Below are 23,537 nucleotides of genomic sequence, written 5' to 3'. Positions count from 1 at the left end.
ATGGCCCAGGCAGCCCTGGGTGCCTAGCTGCTGGGTGGCCTCTGGGTCTGGGTGGCCTCTGTAGCCTGGGGGGTGATAGTGCTGGAGGTGGCAACCAGCAGTGCCCCAGGGACCCTGTACCCTTGCCAGGCACCACAGCAGTAGGAGGGCCACTAGTTTCTGTACTACAGAGCAGCAGGTACAGTAGCCATGCCCTGCTCTCCTATGATGGGATCAACCATTAGAAGGTGCTAATCCCCTGCAAGAGATTATTTGAAAAATTTTGTTCTATAAGGACGGAGTGATGTTTCAGATTGAATAAGCCACCAAGTAGTGCGCCAAGATCACCCTGATGGACCCCTGGGACCCTCTAGACATTCCTCAGAATGCCACCTTTGAGGACTAGTTGACGACTAGTTCTCCATAGGGGGCCCCAGGAGCAGATCAAGGTCCAGAAGTGGTCTGACAGAAAGTCAGCTAGATCATATGAAATCTGGGTTGGCATTTATACAGTTAAAAATGGTTATCCTGTCCAGAAAGCCTTCACCCAAACTGTGATACTGTGCATGCAGTTTTTCAACATGCAGCTGGGCATTAAAGACCCCTGGGTGTTTACCCTGCTAAGCACCTGCCAGGTGGCCCAGCCAGAGAGGATGAGTGTGAACTGCACCTGGTAAGCCCATGAATGCAGAAGTGGCAGCATTGGGCATCATCCCCAGCTCAAGAGGGATTTGAGACTTGAGAAATGAGAAACGTCATTGGCGATAAATATCATAATTGAAGGAAGATAAACATTGATGTGGGGTTTTTTTTGTATGTATGATTTTGACTACTCAAGCTACGTATACAGAATGGGGTGGAATGGAGAATGTGTAGTAATATGAACAGAAGAGATAGCTAAGATGGAGATTGCAGACGTTTGTATAGTTTGTGTGGGTGCTGTGCTTTCTGCATATGCAGGTGTATCTAAGTGTGGCGGCACACGTGGGGTGAGCATCAGCACGAGCAGTTTGCCTTGGCAGGGAGGAGGGTCTCATTACTGACATTGCTGAGAATTGCTGAATTGCTGCCCTGTGGTGATGGTAAAATGCAGAATGATTTTAATCAGTTTTATTATTAATTTTTGAGTTCTCTGCAGATAATGGCCCCTTTATTGCCTGTGCCAGGGTGGTGACTGTTTCCCCTGCCCTGTCTCCTGCTCCCTTGGCCAACGACAAAGTGATTCCTCAAAAATCTCTTCCAGACTTAAGAGCTTTGTGACATGATCTGATTGATGTAAGTTTGGGGAGGAAATGAAAGGCTATAATACAGAGTAATTATTCCTCAAATAGAAACTTAAAAGTGTTTGTTTATTTTGAGAGTGAGAGAGCACATGTGGGAGGGACAGAGAGAGGGAGAGAGAGAATCCCAAGCAGGCTCTGTCTGTGCTGTCAGTAGAGAACTCCATGCGGGGCTCCATCCCATGAACTGTGACATCATGACCTGAGCCGAAATCAAGAGTCAGATGCTTAATCAACAGTGCCACCCAGGTGCCCCTCAAAGAGACATTTTATTTTATTAAATTTTTTTAATGTTTATTTATTTAAATTTTTTATGTTTTATTTTTGAGAGAGAGGAGAGAACATGAGCAGGGGAGGGGCAGAGAGAGAGGGAGACACAGGATCTGAAGCAGGCTCCAGGATCTGAGCTGTTGGCACAGAGCCCAATGCAGGGCTTGAACCCACGGACTGTGACATCATGACCTGAGCCAAAGTCAGACATTTAACAGACTGAGCCACCCAGGCGCCCCTCAGAGAGACATCTTAAGCAAGAGGGTTTGAAAATCTTAATGTCTCTACGTAGGTAAGCATGAGCCACGTATGCTTCCTTTTTTCTATGCAAGAATGTTGATATATGTGCTTAATCATCACAGACTTGTCAGGAGACCTAGAAAGGCAGATAGTATTCTAAAAATAGCATTGAACTGGGAGTCAGTAGACTGTTGTCTCCAAAGTCCACGACTGGAATTCCCTTGTACTTGAACTCCTTTGATTAACTAAATGCACTATGCTTTCCCTCACCAGGGCCATCCTGGAACATTGTTTCACTGCCTCTTTATCTATGTAACTCCTGTGCATCCTTCCTAGGTCAGCTCACGCTTGACCTTTGCAGAGCTGCTCCTGAACCTGGATTGGGTGCATCTCGTAGCTTGAGCATGCTGTTCTCACAATACTGATTAGACTGTGTGTTAATTTCTTTCTTATTGGACACCATTGCCCACTAGCCTGGCTATGAGCTCCTTGAGTACAGTTACCACGTTCTGTTTACTTTTACATGACCCGCACCAAGTAAGTGCCTGGCACATGGTCAGTGCCCTAAACATTTGTAGAGAATGCCAGCTTCTCTGGTCATTAGTTTACTCATCTGTGAGTGGGTTAGGTTTGCTGACTTCTAGGAAGACTCCTACTAACAAAATTTATTGTTCTAGATTCTTCTACTGTTGTGATTCATCTGGCTATCATCTGTTACTAGGAGAAATGTGTGATATCTATATTATGCTGAAAATCTGTATTAGAGTTTATGTTATCTTAATACGTATTTAATTGCCAAAATAAATAGTAAAAAATTAAAAACAGGCAGGAAGCCTGCTACAGCTTTTGGCAAAGCCTTTCACATGCTGAAACTCACATCCTTACACATCCTCTCTTTCGTTTTGGGGGGGCTCTTTGGGGGTTCACTCATAGGGTCTGGCTGAACCACCAGCTGGGGACTGTTTAGAGACTAGAGTCCACAAGACTAGAGGCTTGATCACATCAAAAGACTGTCACACATGCTCCTTTATCCATCACTCATTCATTCAGGACGCTGTACTCTTTCCTTTTCCTCACTGCCTGCCTCATTTGCTGGTTAATCCTTGTTTCAGAACTCTAAATGTCTTTGGACCTCTTCTCTAGTTGACAGTTTCTCTTTTGGTGAACTTATCCAGTCTCTGTCTTCAGAGTATCTCCATAATCTAACCACCTTTTATCACCTCCCCTGCCGGCACGGCACCGCTTGCCTGGACCACTATAGTAGCCTCCCCCTCACAGTCCTCTGTTCCTGCCCTCACACCTACAGCCTATTTTCTTCACAGCAGCCAGAGGGAGCCTGTTAAAATCCTGTCAGATCATGGCCCTCCTCTGCTCATGACCCTTCCGTGGCTCCCCTGTCACTCAGAGTAAAAGCCAGAGTTCTCTCCGTGGCCCATGATACCCTACACGATCAGTCTCCCACCCCGTGTCTGACCTCACCTCCTGCTGCTCCCCCCTCCACTCACTGCTCACTTTGCACTGGCCTCACTGTTCCTCATGCACCAGGCACGTTCATGCTTCAGGGCCTTTGCACTGCCTGTTCTCTCTGCTTGTTATGCTCTTCCTCCAGCTATTGGTGCACCTCCTTCCCTCATCTTGGATCTGCATGCAAATGGCTTCTCAGTGAAGTTTCCCCCCACCATCCTATTACACGTTAGAAACTGCCCCAGCAATTTTTATCTGCATTCCCTCTTTTCCATGTTGTCTTTTGCTCCAAAGTATTTATCATCCTCTAATATACTTCATATTTCCCTTACTGTTTTTTTTTAAGTAGGCTTCATGCCCAGCATGGAGCCCAACGTGGGGCTTGAAATCACAACCCTGAGATCAAGACCTGAGCTGAGATCAAGAGTCTCAGAGGCTTAACCAACTGAGCCACCCAGGCAGCCCTTCTTTACTTTTTTTTTTAAGTTTATTTATTTTGAGAGAGAGAGAATGCACACGAGTGGTGGGAGGGGCAGAGAGAGGGGGAGAGAGAATCCCAACAGGGTCTGTGCTGTCAGCATGAGCCCGTTGTGGGGCTCAATCTCCTGAGCCCTGAGATCATGACCTAAGCCAAAATCAAGAGTTGGACACTTAACCAACTGAGCCACCCAGGTGCCCCATATTTTCCTTACTTAATTTTATTTATTTTGTCTCTTCTACTAGAATGACAACTCCCCAAACCTAGGTATGCTTATCCTTTTTGTTCAACACTGTCTCCCCAATGTCTGGAACAGGGCCAAGCACAGAGTGGGTGCTCAATATGTGTTTATTAGTTGATTGAATGGATGGTGTTGGGAGGGGGAGGCAGAAACAGATGAAATTTGTCCCAGTCCTGTCTACTCTGTCAGGAGCTGAGCCTCAGTTAAGATGAATCTGGACCTACCAGATCCAAAGGTAGACAGCACCACATACCCTGGGGGTGAGATCAGGTAAGGCATTCCAGGAGGAGGTAGTATCACTTGGGGTGGTCCTTGAAGGTTCCGTGGGACTGACAGATATCTTGAGGTTCAGTGAAGCCTATGGGGTGGAGGACACAGGAAGCAGCACTTGGAAGGGATGAGGTGAATTCCAAAAGGATGAGAAAGGATGGGCTCACTAACAAGGACAATCTGTCAGGGGCCCTGAATCCCAAGGGGATGACCCTGGATTTGGTCCTCAGAGATGTCATACCCTGGTCACTGACCCCCAAACAGCTCAGAGACCTCACACCCTGGACAAACATTCATACATAGCACTGAGACAATAATAATGAAGAGCTCATATTAATCGAAAGGTTGTTAATTTATTAGGGGAGCCTTGGATGAAGGACATTCAGACATGTAATTTTGGTCCCAAACCCAACTCCGGTCCCCCCAGTAGGAAGAATGAAGTGCTGAAGTCCTCAGTCCTTGGAGATCTCTGGGCTTGGGTGAGAGTTTGCAGGCAGAAAGGGAGAGGGAGACATCACAGGGAACAGAATGGCAGAGGGCCAGCCTCAATCATGAGGAGATATAGTTGGACACCTCAATCAGGTTTCTGTCAGGGTCTCGGAAGTAGATGGACATAATGGGTCCTTTGGACCCTGTTCTGGGGACTGGACCCTCCTCAATGGGGACATCACAAACCTGAAGTGGGAGGAGAACACAAAAGTCATTCATCACAGTCCATGTATGAGACCAAAATTCAATTCTTAGAAGACCCCTGATATCTTTCTGACTTCATCTCCTTCCATTCTCCCCTCCCTCACTCTGGCCATTTACCGGCTGTGTGGCCTCGATCATGGTACCTAACTGCTCTGTACCTCAATTTCCTAATCTGTAAAGTGGGGATGATAAAATGGTGCCTAGTATTATCTAGTAAGTGGCAGAGCCAGAATTCAAACCCAGGTAGTCTGGGCCAAAGCCCATATTCTTAGCCCCTATGCTTTCCCCCACTTTACTTCCAAACCAGACTTTTTCACTGATACTTTCCAAAGAAAGAAATATATGTAAGACCTTATTCTGTGTTCCCCAAAAGGGGAACCAATGCTTCCTTTACATTAAACCATTTTAAGTGTTAGAAATACACCAAATTAAATATTCCCTCTTCAATCCTATTTCAATCCTCTTTTTCCTTTTTTTAAGTGTTTATTTTTGAGAGAGAGAGAGAGAATGAGTGGGGGAAGGGCAGAGAGAGCGGGAAACACGGAAGCAGGTTCCAGGCTCTGAGCTGTCAGCACAGAACCCAACACGGGGCTTGAACTCACAAACTGTGAGGTCATGACCTGAGCTGAAGTTGGATGCTTAACCAACTGAGCCATCCAAGCGCCTGTTTGTTTGTTTTTATTATTAAGTAATCTCTACACCCAATGTGCGGCTTGAACTCAGGACCCCAAGGTCAAGAGTTGCATACTCTTCCTACCGAGCCAGCCAGGTAGGTGCCCCCTATTTCAATCCTGATTCTATCAAGAAGTCTCTGGTGGATGCTACCAAGTCCTTAGCACCTCCCCAACCATTTGCCAAATCTCCCTTTGTAACATCAAGCCCAGAGGGTTCGGAGAAAGGAAGTGGATAGAATCTAATGACTGGTGTTTTTATAGCTGTTTGTCTTTACAGTTAACTTCCCTTTGTGTCAAGATATAATGGTCTGTTCATGTACTTGGTTGAACATTTGCTTTTTACATAAATGCATTTATGTAAAAAGAATTTAGGTTTGTATTCTTTACAAGAGTGATGTAAATGTATTTGTTTACATGAAAAAATGATGTCAGGAAAAAGAACGAGCAAATGGTTGTATACAGGCATGATCTGGATATGACAAAACCTGTTATGTCTGAAGTTTGAGGAACACCCAGCTGGGTCATGCATTCTGTTTTCACCATACCAGCAGCAGCTTCTCAAAAAGAATGGATGTCCAACTCACCTTGAGGTGCTGGACCATTTCCTCCAAAGGTACCTCTGTGATCAGACATATGTCCAGGGAGCCAGGAACTGGGTGAGCAGCTTTGGGTTCAAATTCCTTTACCACCTCATGGAGGTTAAATTTCTGGTCTCCAAAACACAATGCTTTCCGGTCGCCCTATTTGGGAAGGAAGAACAACTGAGAACAACCTCCAAGGTTAAAAAAAAAAAAAAAAGGTAAAATGGGGCTTTTAATTAAAAACAACCTCCCTGGGGCATCTGGGTGGCTCAGTAAGTTAAGCGTCTGATTGTTGATTTTGGCCCAGGTCATGATCTCGCAGTTTGTGAGTTCGAGCCCCACATGGGGCTCTGAGCTGACAACACTCAACCTGCTTGGGATTCTCTGTCTCCCTCTCTCTGCCCCTCCCCTGCTTGCTCTCTATCTCTCTATCTTAAAAATAAAAAAAAATTTGTGCGGTGCCTGGGTGGCTCAGTTGGTTTTAGCATCCACCTTGGGCTCAGGTCATGATCTAGCAGTTTGTGAGTTTGAGCCCCACATCAGGCTCTTTGCTGTCAGTACAGAGCCTTCAGACCCTCTGTCCCCTTCTCTTTCTGCCCCTCCTCTACTTGTTCTCTCTCTCTCTCTCTCTTTCTTTCTCTCTCTCTCTCTCAAAAATAAATGAGTAAACTTAAAAAATATTTTAGAAATTTTAGAGAGCCTGGGTGGCTCAGTCAGTTGAGCGTCTGACTTCAGCTCAGGTCATGATCTCATGGTTTGTGGGTTCCTGCCCTGCATATAGCTCTGTGCTGTCAGCGTGTATCCCACTTCAGATCCTCTGCCCCCCCCCCAATGAATAAACATTTTTTTTAAAAAAGTAAACTCTCTACATCCAACATGGGGCTCAAACTCACAACCCTGAGATTAAGAGTCTCAAGCTCTACTGACTGAGCCAGCCAGGAGACCCATATATCTAAGAATGTTTTACTCTACACTCACCTTGATTAATAGTTTGGCTGCACATAGAATTCTAAGTTGAAAATTTCCCCTCAGAACCTTGAAATTTGGAGTGCCTAAGTGGCTCAGTTGGTTAAGCATCCAACTCTTGATTTTGGCTCAGGTCATGATCTCACGCCTCGTGAGTTTGAGCCCCAGGTCAGGCTCTGTACTGACAGTGTGGAGCCTGCTTGGGATTCTCTCTCTCTGCCTCTGCCCTGCTCGCACATGATCTCTCTCTCTTTCTCTCAAAATAAAGTTAAAAAAAATCTTGAAATTGTTCTATTGTCTTCTGGTCTCTGATGTGACTCATGGGCAATCTGGTATCTGCATATTTCTTTTCCCTTTGTAGTTGAACTACTTTTCTTTTTTTTAATATAGTTTTAATTTTTTTAAATATTTATTGAGAGAGAGAGAGCAAGAGTGAGCACACAAGCAGGGAAGGCGCAGAGAGAAGGAGAGAGAATCCCAAGTAGGCTCCACACAATCAGTGCAGAGCCCGATGCACGGCCTGAACTCATGAACTGTGAGATCGTGACTTAAACTGAGATCAATAGTTGGACGCTTAACCGATTGAGCCACCTAAGTGCCCCTAACTACTTTTCCTTTTAACTTATTTGAAAGCTCTTACGATATTCATTTCCACTTTGATGTTCTGTAACTTCCCAAGAACATATCTAAGTGTCAATGTGCTGGATACTCTTCCACACAAAGACTGGAAAGTTCTCTTGCGTTACTTTTATGACAATTTCCTCCCTACCTTTTTCTCCATTCTGTCTCTGGAAGTTCCACTATTTAGAATTTGGAATCTCCTACATTGATCCTTTGCATTTTTCTCACAGATTTCCTCTGAGGTTGTTTTGTTTTGTTTTGTTTTGTTTTTTGAGGGGAAGGGGGCTGAAAAATATTATAACCAAATTCTACTTCACTTGCAATTTGCATATGGGAAAGTGATTACCTTGAAAGTTGTGACTTCCATGCCCAGGATCTTGGAATAAAACATCGTGGTGTCTTTGATACTCTTTACTGTCATCACAATGTGGTCCAGTCTATGGATAAGACATGGGGAAGGAGTCTGACTGCTGTTCCTCTATGACTTAAAAAAAAATTCAAAAGAGATCACATTGCCACTGGTCACACCCAAATTTCCTGTTTCCTTCTCAGCTCCCCTCATCTCCACAATGACTATACTTCCTCCTCAACCCCATTTCCAGGGAAAAGTCCTGGGAAAAAACTTGAGGAGAGTCTTATCACCCATGTGTAGATTCACAAGAGTCTGCCATGATCATTCTCTACTGTTTTCTTATTCTCTTTCCCCCTCTAGAGGGCTAGAGATGAAGTTTAGGGAAGTGGAGGCCAAGAAAAAACCCTCTCTTGTTGTCCCCAAGCTGGAATTCATATCTTTTGCAAGGAATGACAGGACACAGAGGAGCCCCAACCCCTAAAAGTACAAGCCCTCTGTTGGCCAATTTTACTCAGTACCCTTTTTTCTCACTCCTCAGCTATGCCAGGACTGGAAGGGAGCATCTCAGATGAAATAAATGTTTCTAGGCATGTGTATTTCCAGACTCACCTTGATACCTAGAGGGAGGGCACACCTCCCCCCTTCTTACTTCCTGCCCTCAGCACACTTCCCACCTGACCTTTCTCTTGATTTGCATTCTTTAGTAATTTGTACATTTACACTACATGTGCTACAGGATTATAAGGTGCCTGTGGTCTGGCACTATAGCACAATATAGTGGTTAATAGAACAGATTTGGGGAGCCAGACTGATGTTTAATTAATCTTGCTGTGCCTTGGTTTCCTTCTGTAAAATGTGCATGATTATATATATATATATATATATATATATATATATATATATATATATAGTGAACATTAAAAAAATTGTATTTTTAAGGGCTTAGAACAATGCCTGACACATAGCAAGTGCTATAAGAGTCAACGATGATGATGATGTTGTCATGGTCATCTTGTTAAATTTCAGATTCCCTTCCATGGCCCTTAGTCTCTACAGCCCCATCCATTTCTTTTGAACTCCAAGCTACATTGTCTTTTGCCTGTTCTCATAAGGGCAATCTTTGTATCTTTGGCCTCAGGGCCTTATGCATATCTAATGCATATGCTATTATCTGTCTCTAGGACTAGAATATAAGTTACATAAGGGTAGAGATTTCTCTCTGTTTTGTTCCCCACTGTGTCCCAAACAACTAGCAGATGTTCAGTAATATCTGTTAAATTAGTGGATATCTACTACAACAATTAGGCCCAGCGCCTAGCACAAAGTCTGACTTCTACTCCACTCTACTCTACTCTACTCTACTCTACTCTACTCTACTCTACTCTACTCTATTCCATTCCATTCCATTCCATTCCATTCCATTCCATTCCATTCCATTCCATTCCACCCTATACTATTATATTCATTCCATTCCACTGTGTTACATTCTATTCAAACCATTACATTTTAAACAATTGATTTCACTGAGACCCAACTGTAAAAAATGCTGTGCTGTTGTATTTTCATGAGTGGAAGAGGTGTTAGCAATGTTGCTGAGTTTTACTGTCCTGGTGGATACAGAGGATCCACAGGGACACAGAAGCAGTATAATGAGAAAATGACTGGCATTTGGGCTCCATTGAAAATAAAGTAGAATGCTAAAAACCTTTTAATGTCTGTAGGGTCTGTAATAGCACCCCCTTCTCATTTCTGATATTGGTAATTTATATTTTTTTCTGTTAAAAATTTGAGAGAAAACAGACATTACTAATATTTTATTAATCTGTTCAAAGAATGAATTTATGACCTTGTCAATTTTCTCCAATGTATGTTTGTTTTCTATTTTACCAGTTTCTGCTCTTTATAATTCCTTCCTTCCACTTTCATAAACGTAAATTTGCTGTTCCTTTTCTAGCTTCTTGATAAGGAAGCTCAGATCATTGGTTTTCAATTTTCCTCATCTCTGCATTTGGAACTATAGATTACCCACTAAGCACAGCTTTAGCCATAACCCCCAATTTTGGTAGTCTATTGGAAATCAACTCAACCCATTCCTCCCATTTTCAGTGCCTGCCAGCTCAGACTCACTCCCCAGATTCTGGTTTGAAGAGAAGGAACTCCATCCTCACAAATTCAAGGATGAGCAGGGCTGGTTCTCTTAAGGATCCAGAAGAAGGCCAGTGTGGTTTAGAATCCAAGAGTGAGTGAGGAATGAGTAGGTGGAGAAGGCAAGGGCCAGATAGTTCAGGGTTGTTGAGGCGAGGTGAGGGAGGCTGGTTTATAAAAAGATCATCAGGACATAGTAATCATATAAGGCTTACTCTTTGCCAAGCCCTGTTCTAAGCACTACATGAAATGTAATCCATCTTATTCCCCACAGCAAATCTCTCTATATAATAGAGTGCCCAGAACACGATGTCCTCCCTCCTGCCTCCTCTTTTTCTACAGAATCCTCTACAAGGTCTCCTTCAGGGTGTCAGGGGCCCCTGGAATTCTCCTGGCAAAGTTCAAGGTCAGTGCCCTGTTTTCTGGCCCTTTCCCACACTGCCCCATCTTGATGTTCCTGGCCAAACTGGCTCCCTGGAGCCACCCTGAGGGAGCAAAGCAGTCATCCCTCAGCTCAGGGCCACTCCTGCAGACGTGTTGCAGTCTGACTGAGTTAGAACAGGGCCTTTCCATGTCCCTCTGCTGCCCTCTGCTTGTCTTTGAAAGAGGAAGAGAGAGGAGGACCGGGAAAATGGATGTCCGCACTTCAGGATAGCCCACAGAGAAAGGAAACCGGTTACCAGGCCTGAGCTAGGCAATTCCCAGCCTTGGGGCAAACGCCTATGCCCCAGGCCCCTGGGATCACCCCACTCACCTGCTTCTCCAAAGTCCTGCCCCACATCCTGGCTAGCAGCCTGGAGGGCAGACGGTACAGCTTGGCAGGCTAGGTGTCTTTGCCCTGGAGCCTCCAGACAACCCTTTGGCTCAGTGCCTAGAGATCAAGGGGCAGAAATGGGAGGGCCCCAGGCTGAGGACTGCTGGTAGTAACAGAAGTCGGCAGTATAAGAACTCTGATATAAAACTCAGGGCCGTGAAAGTAAAAGCTTAAGGTGTGACTTGGTCAGCTCAGGCCACCATAACAAAGCACCACAGACTGGGGGGCTTAAACAACAGAAATTAGTTTTCTCACAGTTCTGGAGGCCCAAAGTCTGAGATCAGGTGCTAGCAGGATCACATTATGGTAACATCTCTCTTTCTGGCTTGAAGAGGACCACCTTCTCTCTGTGTCCTCACATGGTGGAGAGAAAGAGCAGGCTCTGGTTTCTTATAAGGGCATCAATCCCATCATGAGGACCCCACCCTCATGACCTCATCTAACCCTAAACACCCCCCCAAAGGCTTCACCTCTGAATGCCATGACACTGGGGGTTAGGGCTTCAACATAAGGATTTGGGGAGACACAAACATTCGGTCCATAACAAGGTGTATGTGTAAGGGATTGCTTTGTAATAACACAGAAAAATCACCCATCCCAAGTATGGTGGGGGGATCTTTATTCTAGGATGCGAGACCTCTGGTCTCCTTAGGCTTGTGTCCCCAGAATATGAGACCCCTGATCTATTTGGGAGTCAGAGTTTGTGTCCAGGGTGTGAAGTTAAAAGCTATCTGGGTTAAGATATGACCACTCTGGCTTATGGGTCTGTTTCTGAGCCGAGATCTCTAAGCTGTTAAGTGCTCTGTGTCCCAGGGTGCAATGTTTCTGAATTCTTTTAGGGTGTGAACTCTCAGGTTTTCCCCATCCCCAGTCATCCCTTTACCATGCCCTCTCCCAACACTGCTGAGAGGGAACATTCATCAGTCCCACTGTTGTTTACCTTACCCTGAACTGAGTTCCCTGTGTGTGGTGGTGGTGGTGGTGGTGGTGGTTTATTTGTCTAGCTCCTGGGGCATGGGGCATGTGAGTTTGAAATTTTCCTAGGCACACCCCAGATATACCCCCCACACATACAAGTTCTCTGTGCTATGCTTATTGACTTTAGCATATGATTTTCCCCTTATACTACATGAATATAGGTTTGCATAAAAAGTTTCAACAGTACATCAGTATATGGACTACAAGGACATCCTCCAGTCTCCAAAAATTACCACTGAGGACAGTTGCTAGTGTTTCCTTACACTCGCGCACACTTGTCACCATAACCAGCCCCCACCTGCTTTTCTTTGTCAACAGCCTGTCCTGTGGAAGGCACACACAGGTCTCACTCATTCTGTCTCACACCCAGCGGGTGCTCTGTGGTAGAATATGAACCCCCTGCATTCATGTCACTCTGTGAAAGTCATTGGCTATATTATAGGTGGACATTTACAAGGTTGTCCCAATTGTTGGCTCCTACCAGCCTTGTACACACAGCTCTGAAAATGTACATGCATGTTAGAGTTAGAAGTGGAATTGAGGGGTCAGAGGGTTCATTCATTCACCAAACACCTAATGAGTGTGTTCTGTGTACTGACTGCTGTTCTAGGTGCTGTGGTGACATTAAAGAACTAGATGGACAAATGTCCTTGCCCACATGGAGCTGACATTCTAGTTGGGGAGGAAGAGGGTGTAAAATGTTGATTTCCATAAATGTTTCACAAGATCCTGGAAGGTTTTACTCCCATTAATGGTGCCTTTACTGGCTTCCTCTCCACTACTCCCTGCAGGCTGGAGTCTGTCGCGGGAGGCTAGCTGTCTTGGTCTTTGCTCTCTTCAAAATCTGCAGGGTCTGGGGCTGGGATGGTCTATTTGGGAATGTGGATATATATATATGTGTGTGGTTGGGGAGGAGGCTATGGGAATTGAATGGTCCACTGGAGAGAGTGAGGGTAAATAGGAATAGAAGAGGTCACTTGGTGGTGTGGGCCGGAGCTAGGGACACAATGATCTGCTGAATTAGGTATGAACATCCACTCTCAGGTCACATCCACAGAGGGTGTGGGGGAGTAGCAATGCTGAGGAATCCAGTACTGTCTTAGAATATACCATCGTGTGGACCCCTCCAGGTCACAGAGATAGTGGTGTGCATAATTCTGGAATCACACAGAGTGAAGTGTGAACAGTCGTGGAGCCACATAGATAGGGGTGTGGCCACCACATGAGGTAGTATACTCTAGGGGGTGGACAGCCTTGGGTTACTCAGGTGGGGGTCTGGGCAATCCAGAAGTCACACACCGTAGGGAGTGGTTACTCCTTGAATCATACACACTGAAGTCTGCACACTCTTGAGGTCATGCAGAGTGGGTAGTAGACACTTCTGGGGTCAGATTGACTACCATGTTGACACTATAGTAGTCAAAGTGGGAAGCAGATGGTCCTGGGGTCAAACAGATTGGCATATGGACACTTCTGGGGTCACACATGCTAGGGAGTAGACACTCCTGAGTCACCCAGACTGGCTAATAGACATTCACAGGGTCACACATGCCAGGGTGTGGACATTCCAGGGGTCAGATAGCAGATTGGATTGTGGAGATTTTGGGGTCATTCAGACTGGGATGTGGGCACTCCTGGACTCAGCCTAAGGTGTAGACGACTATGAGGTAAGAATGAATGGGTGTGGACAGACATGATGTCACAAAGATGGGGGTTTGAACATTCCTGGAGTCACTCATGCTGGAGTGTGGACAGACATAGGGTCACTCAGAGGTGTGAACACTCCAAGGGTTCTGTTACACACACTGGAGAGTGGAAATCTCTGGGGTCACACAGGGGGAGTTTGGGACTCTTTAAGTTAAAAACACTGGGAAATGGAGACTCCTAAAAGCACACATATTGTGGATTGGGCATTCTTTGTGTTACATAGACTGGGATGTGAACATCTATGGTGTTATACAGACTGAGGAGTAGACACTCCTGGGATTGTAGTGACTGAGGTAGGGACAGTTACCTGGTCAAATAAATGATGTGTTGGCACCCCTCAGGTCAGAAACTGAGGTGCAGACACTCCTGTGGTCACACAGAGTGATTGATGGATACTCCCTGGTATAGACTTAGGAGTGGACACTGCTGAGGTCAGACTATAGTGTGGATGGCCATGGGATCACACAAACCAGGATGTGAACTGTCTTGGGGTCACACAGACTGGGTGTAGACATCCCTGCAGTCACGCAAATGGATATTTGGACACTAAGGGGGTCACACGGAAAGGAGAACAGACTGTCATGGAATCACACATGCTGGGGACTTAACACTTCTGGAGTCACTCACATGAGGGTTTGAATACTCACTGTCATAGAGTAACGTGTGGACACTTTCGGTGTCACACAACTTGGGAGGTGGGCACTCCTGGGATTACACATACTGGTGTATGGACACAACTGTGGTCACACAGATTGAGTTTTGGACACTGCTGGAGTTACACACACTGGGATGGGGACACCTCTGGCATCACACACACGGGTGTGCATGTTCATGATGTCACACAGAATGAGAGGACGCTCCTGGGGTCACACAGATTGGGGAGGGAATGATGCTAGAGGTGTGCATTTGTTGACCCTGATTAAGGGGAGAAAGTTTAGGAGTGCCTGAGTGGCTCAGTTGGTTGAATGTCTGACTTCGGCTCAGGTCAGGATCTCACAGTTCTTGGGTTCAAACCATGCATCAGGCTGTGCTGACAGCTCAGAGCCTGGAGCCTGCTTTGGATTCTGTGTCCCTCTCTCTCTCAGCCCCTCTTCTGCTAGCACTCTGTCTATAAAACATGAATAAATGTTGGAAAAAAGTTTTAGGGGCGGCTGGGTGGCTCAGTCAGTTAGGCAACCGACTTTGGCTCAGGTCACAATCTCACGGTTCATGAGTTCCAGTCCCGCATCAAGCTCTGTGCTGACAGTCTGCTTCGGATTCTGTCTCCTCTTTCTGCCCCTCCTCTGCTCACACACTGTCTCTCTCAAAAACGAATAAACGTTTAAAAAATTTGTTTTCAAAAGAAGAGAAAAATTAAGGTGCCTGGGTGGCTCAGTCGGTTGAGCGTCGGACTTCGGCTCGGGTCATGATCTCATGGTTCATGAGTTCGAGCCCCATGTTGGGCTCTGTGCTGACAGCTCAGAGCCTGGAGCTCAGATTCTGTGTCTCCCTCTCTCTCTGCTCCTAACCCACTTGCATTCTGTCTCTGTCTCTCTCAAAAATAAATAAACATTAAAAAAATAAAAAATAATGAAAAGAGGAGAAAGTTTGAATACCACCTGTTAAAAGTACTTAAACAAGGAGGCCATTAGACTGAGGTGGCTCTGATGCCTTCGTAGCCTCAGTAAAGCAAACCAAAACCTAAGCCAGAACTTGTATCCAAGAAATCGAAATTTAAGAACAACCAATTGCAAATAGCCAAGTAGGCTTTCCCCTATAAGAGCAACTGCTTCAGCTATAACCAATCAAATAATCTCCCTTTGCTTCCAGTTTGTCCCATAAAAGACTTGCACTTGGCTCCTGTCCACTTCCTAACCACTTCCGGTTTGGCCCTGCCTAGTTCCAATTGACTTCTGCTCCAATAAAGTCCTGAAAATTTAAATGTGCTTCATCTTATCTTTTAACACACGTGAGCCATGCACAGGACAAGCTCTAGAATGTGGGCCTCACTATTAATTGCCTTGGAAGACCCCAAAGACAGACTCTTTTCAGGGGTGTTTTGGATGCCTGAGGAAGTTGGAAGGTCTGCAGTGCCTATGACCTAGAGTTTCTCATTTCTCTTCAGAATTGGTCTTACTCAGTTTCCTTACCTGTGAAAGGGGGATCATTTGTGTCCCATCTCCTTTGCCAAGACAGTTTTAGGGTGAAGTTCTTAAGCTAAAACTGCTTTTATTTATTTTTGAGAGAGAGAGGCAGATCATGAGCGGGGGAGGGGCATAGAGAGAGATACACACACAGAACCCGAAGCAGGCCCCAAACTCCGAGCTGTCAGCACAGAGCCCAATGCAGGGCTCAAACCCACGAACTGTGAGATCATGACCCAAGCTGAAGTCGGAAGCTTAACCCACTGAGCCACCCAGGTGCCCTGAAACCACTTTGTAAAATAAAGCACCAGGCCTAGGACTCTTCCTAAAATTCAAGGCAGTGAGCTGGCTGGTCAAGGTGGTATGGGGCAAGGATCTGGGAGAGTGGACACCTAGTTTGTAATCATGGATCTGTGTCACCTTGAGCAAGTCACATGCCTGTACTGATCCTCAGGTTTCTTGGAGATAGTGCCCATCTGACAGCGTGTCACAGTGACAGCTGGTTGTCCCCAAATGTTATGCTTCATCTGCCCAAATGTTGAGTTGTTGCAAAGCGCTGCCGAACCAGAAATTACATGACATTTCCCACACACGCACCCCCTTGCACCTGGGTGGGGCTACGCGACCAGTCCTCCCAAATGACTTGAGCTAAAATGATGTGTGTCCTTCAGGAACAGCGGTGCTCTCTCCATTTGCTCTTGGTCCATCTTTTGGAGGTCTACAGCTCCAGCAGAGAGTGAAACCACTGACATTGTGGCATTGGTCCATTATTGAAGAATGAATTCCTGCATACACACGTAGTGTCGTGTGGATCAAATCCTCTGCAGAAATGGGCTCTGTAAGCTGAGGACCTCATGGGTGGGGGAATACTCTCCCAGGAGGGCCTCCTGGCTTCTAGGAGCTGGTCTTCCTTCTTTTACAGCAGGCAGAGCTCTGGCCAGGGTGAAGGGGCTGGGAGGACATCACCTGCACCTCCAAGCTGCACTGGCTCCACTGCAGGGGGCCCTGGATGCAGAGCCCTATTCTTCAGAGATCTACAGGAGAATGAGGCTCTGTCGCTCTGTGGCTTGGCGTGGCTTTATTTTTTTTTTTTAATTTAGTTTTTATTTTTTCCAAATGTTTATTTATTTATTTATTTTGAGAGACTGAGAGAGGGCATGAGCAGGGGAGGGGCAGCGAGAATCCCAACGTGGGCTCGATCCCCATGAACCATGAAATCGTGACCTGAACTGAAATCAAGAGTTGGACGCTTAACCGACTGAACCACCCAAGTGCCCCATTGGCGTGGCTTTAATAAGGGGCTTCAGGGTACATCAAGGGTTGGTATAATTCACCTACTCCTTTCCGTAGATGGATTAAAGATAGCTCTGATTTCACTAAATGTCTCCAATAGAGGATTTCTTTTTCTCCTTAGGTTGTGGCACCTGCTGCTGAGTGACTGAGACCCAACATGCTTCCTGCTCACCACTGGTCCAAGCACTGCTCCCAGGACAAAGCCCCAGAAGAACCAGCGGGGCAGCAGCCAGGGCTTCCCAACCACGGCCACGTTCAGGGCCATTTGATGTTCCTACAAACATAGGCCCGTGCAATGTGCCGCGGCAGTGTTCGCTTAGGAAGTATACTTTTACCCCCAAGGAAAATGCCTGCCTTTCCACCAGGTCCAGTTTGTGAGGACTTCAGGGAAGACATTTAAACCACATAGGCTCTGTGGCTCAGTTTCCTTGTTCATAAAAATGGTGTGCTATGACCTAACCTGGCTGTCCCAAAAGGTAGTTAAGAGATTATGTGAAAAGGGTCTTTCTCAGGCATTCTTCCCCCTGTAATGAACAGAAAGCTCTGTCAGAGTGCCTTCCAGTGAGAGGGGTTTATTTTTTCCCATTACCAGGAAATTTGAGATTGACAGTCTCAGGTTCAATAATATTGTAAGAGGAGTCAAAGTTTCCTTCACTTTTCATCACGACCATCTTTAAGCCTGCTGACCTTTTTCTTCATGTTTCTTGCCTCATGGTCCCAAAATGGCTGCTGTACTTCTAGATGTCACATCTGCATCCAATGCAGGAAAAAGAGATCAGAACAAAGGCTTTCTCCTAATGAGGCATTGTCTTTTTATTTGGTGTGGACAGCCCTCCCTATAGAATATCCCTTATATCTCATTAGCCAAAACTGCACCAGATTCCCTCCACAGTTTGTCACTATCCAAAGGAAGCAAAATTGCTATGACTGGTTTAAACCAATCATAATCCATCCCCTTGGTCCAGGGGAGGGACTTATGCTCCTTAAGAACAGGGGCCCTCCACTTACCAACTGAAAAAATTGGGGATGGAGTAGTGGAAAGGGAGGGAATGGGGGTAAGGATTATAGGGAGGCAGTGGAAAACATTGGCTATAGAACCACAGAACTGGAGGCAAGGTGAGTTGAGTTCTAGCCCTTGCTTTGCATTGGAGCTGCTGTGTGGTTTGGGTTCTGTCCCTTGCCCTCTCTGGGCCTGTTGCTTCTTTGGTACAGAAGGAGTTGAGCTCAGTGGTCTCAAAATACACTCTAAATGTTGGTGGCCGTGTGGCCTTGACCTGGACATGGAGTCTAGGCTGTGGAACCTAGCAACATGACAGGGAAGGCCCACTGAGTCTTGAAGGGGGGAGGTCCAAAGGCTACTTGACTCAAGTCTCCTACCAATGGCTGGGGGCAAAAATCTCTCTTCCCTCTGTGATCAAGGTCATTTTAGTTGTCTTTGAAGTTACTCTGAGTGTTTACAAGGGACTCCTTGTAAGACAGAGCAGGGGCCCATATCTAGGTCCAGTTTCCAGGCTTAGCTCTGTTGCTGATGTCATGCTGGGTGAATATGAACAGATTCCTGCCCCCCCCCCCCGTGCCTCAGCTTCCCCCATTTGTTCAATGAGGAGGTTAGATAAAATGGTCCCTGCTGGACTTGATAGTCCTAAACTCCTGAGGCTGAGTGGATTTAAGAAGGACAGAAGGGATGGGGCACCTGGGTGGCTCAGTCGGTTAAGCGTCTGACTCTTGATCTTGACCTCGCAGTTTGTGAGGTTTGAGTCTGGAGTTGGGCTCTGCGCTGAGCGTGCCGAGCCTGCTTAGGATTCTGTCTCTCCTTCTCTCTTCCCCTTCCCTGCTTGTTCTCTCTCTCTCTTTCAAATAAACTTTAAATTTTTTTTTTTAAAGGACAGAAGGGAAAGGTGAGGTCACTGCTGGAAGCAGCTGCTGGCGTTCCTTGGCTTATGGCTGCATCACACCAGTGTCCACCTCTTGTAAAGACAGTTGTGGTTATATTTAGGGCCCACCCATACAATCAAAATAATCTCCCCGTCTCCAGACCCTTAGCTCCTTTTTCTTTTTCTTTTTCTTTTCTTTTTTTTTTTTTTTTTTTTTTTTTTTGCCACCAAGTGAACATTCACAGGTTCCAGGGATTAAGAGCTGGATACCATTATTCAGTGGTGGGTACCAGAAAGGAGTCCTCAGGGAGGTGACATCGCAGTTAAAATCTGAAGGATAAGGAGTTAACTGAGCAGAAGAAAAAGAGACAGCATATGCCAGCAGGAGGAACAGCATGTGTAAAGCACTTGGAGATGAGAACTAACAGTAGCGTCGTGGGGGAAACTGAGCAGTTTAGGACAGCGAGCCCTACATCGATGGGCAGTTGCTGAGGGTGCTGAACTGAGGCTTATGGCATACAAGCTTCTCCACCCCGCTCCTTTCTAGGCCCCCGGGGGCCTGGCAAGGTTCTGGGTGGAGCCTGCTCAAACCTCAGCACCACCCCGGCTTCCCGAGGCCCGGGCACTAGTCCAGTCAGGCAGAGGAAAGATAGGGAAAATGGCAGCCTGACAATGTGCCCGTGGTTCGCAGGCCACACGGCTCCCTAAGTCGTGCCTAATGGACAGGCTGCGGGCTGGCCTGTGCCTGAGAAGTGCAGGCTCTCGCCAGGCCTGAAGACATGGGCAGCCAGCTCCAACTCACTCACTCAGGAAGGCAGGCCTCTGGGCAAGTGTGTCCCCACTGGCACAGGTCAGCGTGGACTGACGATGGCTAAGAGCCTGGTTGGGCAATGTTTGGGCAGGCTGGGCTGGGATTGCAGCTCTGTCGCTCACTGGCGGGATGGCCTTTGGCCTCTCTGGAACAAGGGTTGAGCCCACCTGAAGCCATTTCCTCTTTTGTGAGTTGGTCCATTCTCTTATTGGTCAAGCTGGTTCAAGTTGGTTTCTGTTACTTGCAGACAAAAGCATCTCAACGGATAAAGGTTTTTCATGATTTTTTTTTTTTTTTACTTAGGGAATTATGAAAGATTTAAATGTAGAGGATGTTGTAATGAAACCTGTAGCTGAGGTTCAGCAGTTTGTTACATTTTGCATCTAGTGCCAGGCAGCGTGACTCATCCACCCCAAGGATGCCCACATCCTAATCCCCAGAACCTGGGATTATGTTAGGTTACACTGCAAAGGAGAATTAAGGTTGATAATCAGATGACTTTAAGATAAGGCAGTTGTCCTAGATTATCCGGTGGAACCAATATATTCACAAGTATCCTTAAAAGTAGAAGAGGGGGGCACCTGGGTGGATCAGTGGGTTAAGCATCCAACTTCAGCTCAGGTCACAATCTGCCAATTTGTGAGTTCAAGCCCCATGTTGGACTCTGTATTGACAGCCAGAGCCTTAAACCTCCTTCAGATTCTGTGTCCCCCCCTTCCCTCTGCCCCCTCCCCTGCTCATGCTCTGTCCCTCTCTCTCTCTCTCAAAAATAAATAAAACATTAATTTTTTTTAAAGCGGGAGAAGACAGGAGGGATGTGATGTGAGAAGAACCCAACTACAGTTGCTACCTTAGAAGATGGAAGAAGAAGGCCATGATCCAAGGGAGGTGGGGCCTCTCAAAGCTGGAAAAGGCAAGAAAAATTTCCCCCGGAGCCTCTAGAAGGGAACCCAGACCTGCTAACAACTTGATTGGAGCCCAGTGGGACCCATGCCAGACTTCTGACTTCCAGAACTGGAAGGCAGTAATTGGTGTTGTTTTGAGCCACTATGTTTGTGGCAATTTGTTATAGTGGCAAAAGGAAACTAATACAACAGCCATTTATTTTTCTTCTGTTACTTTATTTTTTAACATTTATTTTTATTTTTGAGAGAGAGAGACAGAGACAGAGCATGAGCAGGGGAGGGGCAGAGAGAGAGGAAGACACAGAATCCGAAGCAGGCTCCAAGCTCCAAGCTGTCAGCACAGAGCCCGATGCAAGGATCAAACCCACAAACCATGAGATCATGACCTGAGCCCAAGTCGGATGCTTAACCAACTGAGCCACCCAGGTGCCCCTCTTCTGTTAGTTTAATTGAACAAAAACTCAACACCTTTCACTTAAACCAACATGTGTAGTGCAAGCCCATTAATATAAATTGCTTTTGTTTCTTTCTCTCTTTCTGACTCTCCATGTACCAGTCTTGCCTCCTTGTACATGGGCAGAAGGAACATCATAAGAAAAATGGTTATTTCTTGGTATTAGGATTTAGTGATTTTTTTTTTAATTTTTATTTTTAAAATACTTTATTTATTTATTTATTTAGAGGCAGGGTGAGGGGCAGAGGGAGAGAGAATATCTTAAGTAGGCTCCACACTCAGCACCCAGCCCAGTGCAGGGCTCGATCCCACGACCCTGGGATCATGACCTGAGCCTAGATCAAGAGTCAGATGCTCAACTGACTGAGCCACCTAGGTGCCCCTTATTTTAAAGTAATCTCTACACCCAGCATGGGGCTTGAACTCACAACCCCAATATCAAGAGTTGTATGCTCTACTGACTGAGCCAGCCAGGCACCCCTAAAGTGATTTTGTTTTAACGTTTTTATGTTTGTGCTTTTCTGCACTCCCCCCCTATATTTTGTAATTATTGGGCATTACTGTTATTATTTTTAACCAAAACAATAAAGTCATGATGATGCATTTTCATTGAGAAAGCCTGTACCAAGCAATGAGCCGCCATTGAGCAATCTTTCCATCTTGGGTGAGGCTACCATTGAGCGATCTGCCCATCCTAGCTGAGGTCTCCCCAAAGCAAACTAACACATCCCAGACCTAAACTACTCCCTCCTCTTCTTCCCCCACCTCAGACAAATAGTTTAAATTCATCTCTGGCTGTTATGGGCTGAGTTTTGTCCTCCTCAAATTCATATTTTGAAGCCCCCATCCTTAGTATTGCAGAATGTGGCTGTATTTGAAGACAGGGCCTTTAAAGAGGTGATCAAGTTAGAATGAAGTCATTAGGGTGGGTCCTAATCCAGTGTGACTGATGTCCTTATAAGAAGAGCAGATCAGGACACAGAAAACAGAGAAGACTTGTGAGGACACAGGAGTAGATGGCAATTTGCAAGCCAAAGAGAGAGGCCTGGGGAAAGACCAACTCTACCAGCGTCTTGATCTGGCCTCCAGAACTGTGAGAAAATTAATCTCTGATGTTTAAGCCACCTGGTCTGTCGTATTCTGTTATGGCAGCCCAAACCAACTAACACAGGTGTTACTTTGCTCCAAAGAAACAACTTCCGTGTGATAATTTTGAAATGTGTTACGTTCTGAAAGAGCTGATTTAATTCCTTAAAGAGACTTCATTTTCACTGTCTTGTGACCTCTCAACAAACCTGTGAACTTGTGTTTATTTGGCAGAAGGAAAAACTGAGACCCGTGGGGGACATATGACTCGGCAAAAGTGACACAATCAGAATGCAGATCTCAAGATTCCAGTCCAGAACGTGGCATAGAAGCACTAAGATCAGGAATATGTGGAAAGGGGGCCAAGCTTTCCATCTTCCTGTCTAGGGCATAGTCCATCAAATCAGTTTTCTTTTGTAAGAATCACATTTGATCTTGGCTCTGATCTCTAAGACACCCCCATCCCTATCTTCAGAGAGCCTTTTATAAGTAACAAAAAAACATTTAATCAATTGTTTACAAGTTGCTAATACTACTTTTACAGATATGAAACCAAGCTGAACCCTTGCTGGCTCTTCCCATGAACTGAAATTTATGAAATTTTAATGGATTTTTTTAAGACATTTCTATTAATGAAAATAGGGCTCAATTTTTTTTAAGTTCATTTTTATTTTGAGAGAGACAGAGAGAGTGAGCAGGGGAGGGGCAGAGATAGAATCCCAAGCAGGCTCTGCACTGTCAGTGCAGACCTCGATTCGGGGCTGGAACCAATGAACTGTGAGATCATGATCTAAGCCAAAATCAAGAGTCAGATGCTTAACTGACTGAGACACCCAGGTGCCCCAAATAGGGCTCAATTTTTAAACATTAAAAACATTTTTTTTCATATTTATTAGAGAGAGAGAGAGAGAGAATGGGTAGGGAGGAGCAGAGAGAGAGGGAGACTCCAGGTTCTGGAGGGGTGGGGGAGAATCTGAAGCAGGATCCAGGCTCTGAGCTGTCAGCACAAAGCCCAACTCAGCTCTTGAACTCACAAACTGCAAGATCATGACCTGAGCCAAAGTTGGATGTTTAACGACTGAACCACCCAGGCGCCCCTATTTTTATTTTTTATTTATTTTTTAAAATGTTTTTATTTATTTTTGAGACCGAGACAGAATACTAGTGAGGGATGGGCAGAGAGGGAGGGAGACACAGAATCCGAAGCAGGCTCCAGGCTCTGAGCTGTCAGCACAGAG

The 23,537-nt window shown here is 45.8% G+C and overlaps 1 protein-coding gene and 1 pseudogene across 1 annotated transcript; one reads left to right on the top strand and one right to left on the bottom strand.

The window, feature by feature from the left end:
• Positions 1-22,807, top strand: LOC113597554 (mammalian ependymin-related protein 1-like; annotated as a pseudogene).
• GLOD5 (glyoxalase domain containing 5) lies at positions 4,518-11,062 on the bottom strand. Its single transcript, XM_027054079.2, is given in 4 exon segments — positions 4,518-4,897; positions 6,174-6,329; positions 8,104-8,241; positions 11,009-11,062. Coding segments are annotated over 4 exon segments (447 nt in total). The 5' UTR covers positions 11,036-11,062; the 3' UTR covers positions 4,518-4,771.
• Positions 22,808-23,537: the final 730 nt, after the last annotated feature.

Source organism: Acinonyx jubatus, chromosome X (genome assembly GCF_027475565.1).
Source record: "Acinonyx jubatus isolate Ajub_Pintada_27869175 chromosome X, VMU_Ajub_asm_v1.0, whole genome shotgun sequence".
Classification (NCBI taxonomy): Eukaryota; Metazoa; Chordata; class Mammalia; order Carnivora; family Felidae; genus Acinonyx; species Acinonyx jubatus.
The sequence above is the reverse complement of the archived record's forward strand: the minus strand, read 5'-3'. Positions and strand labels throughout refer to the sequence as shown.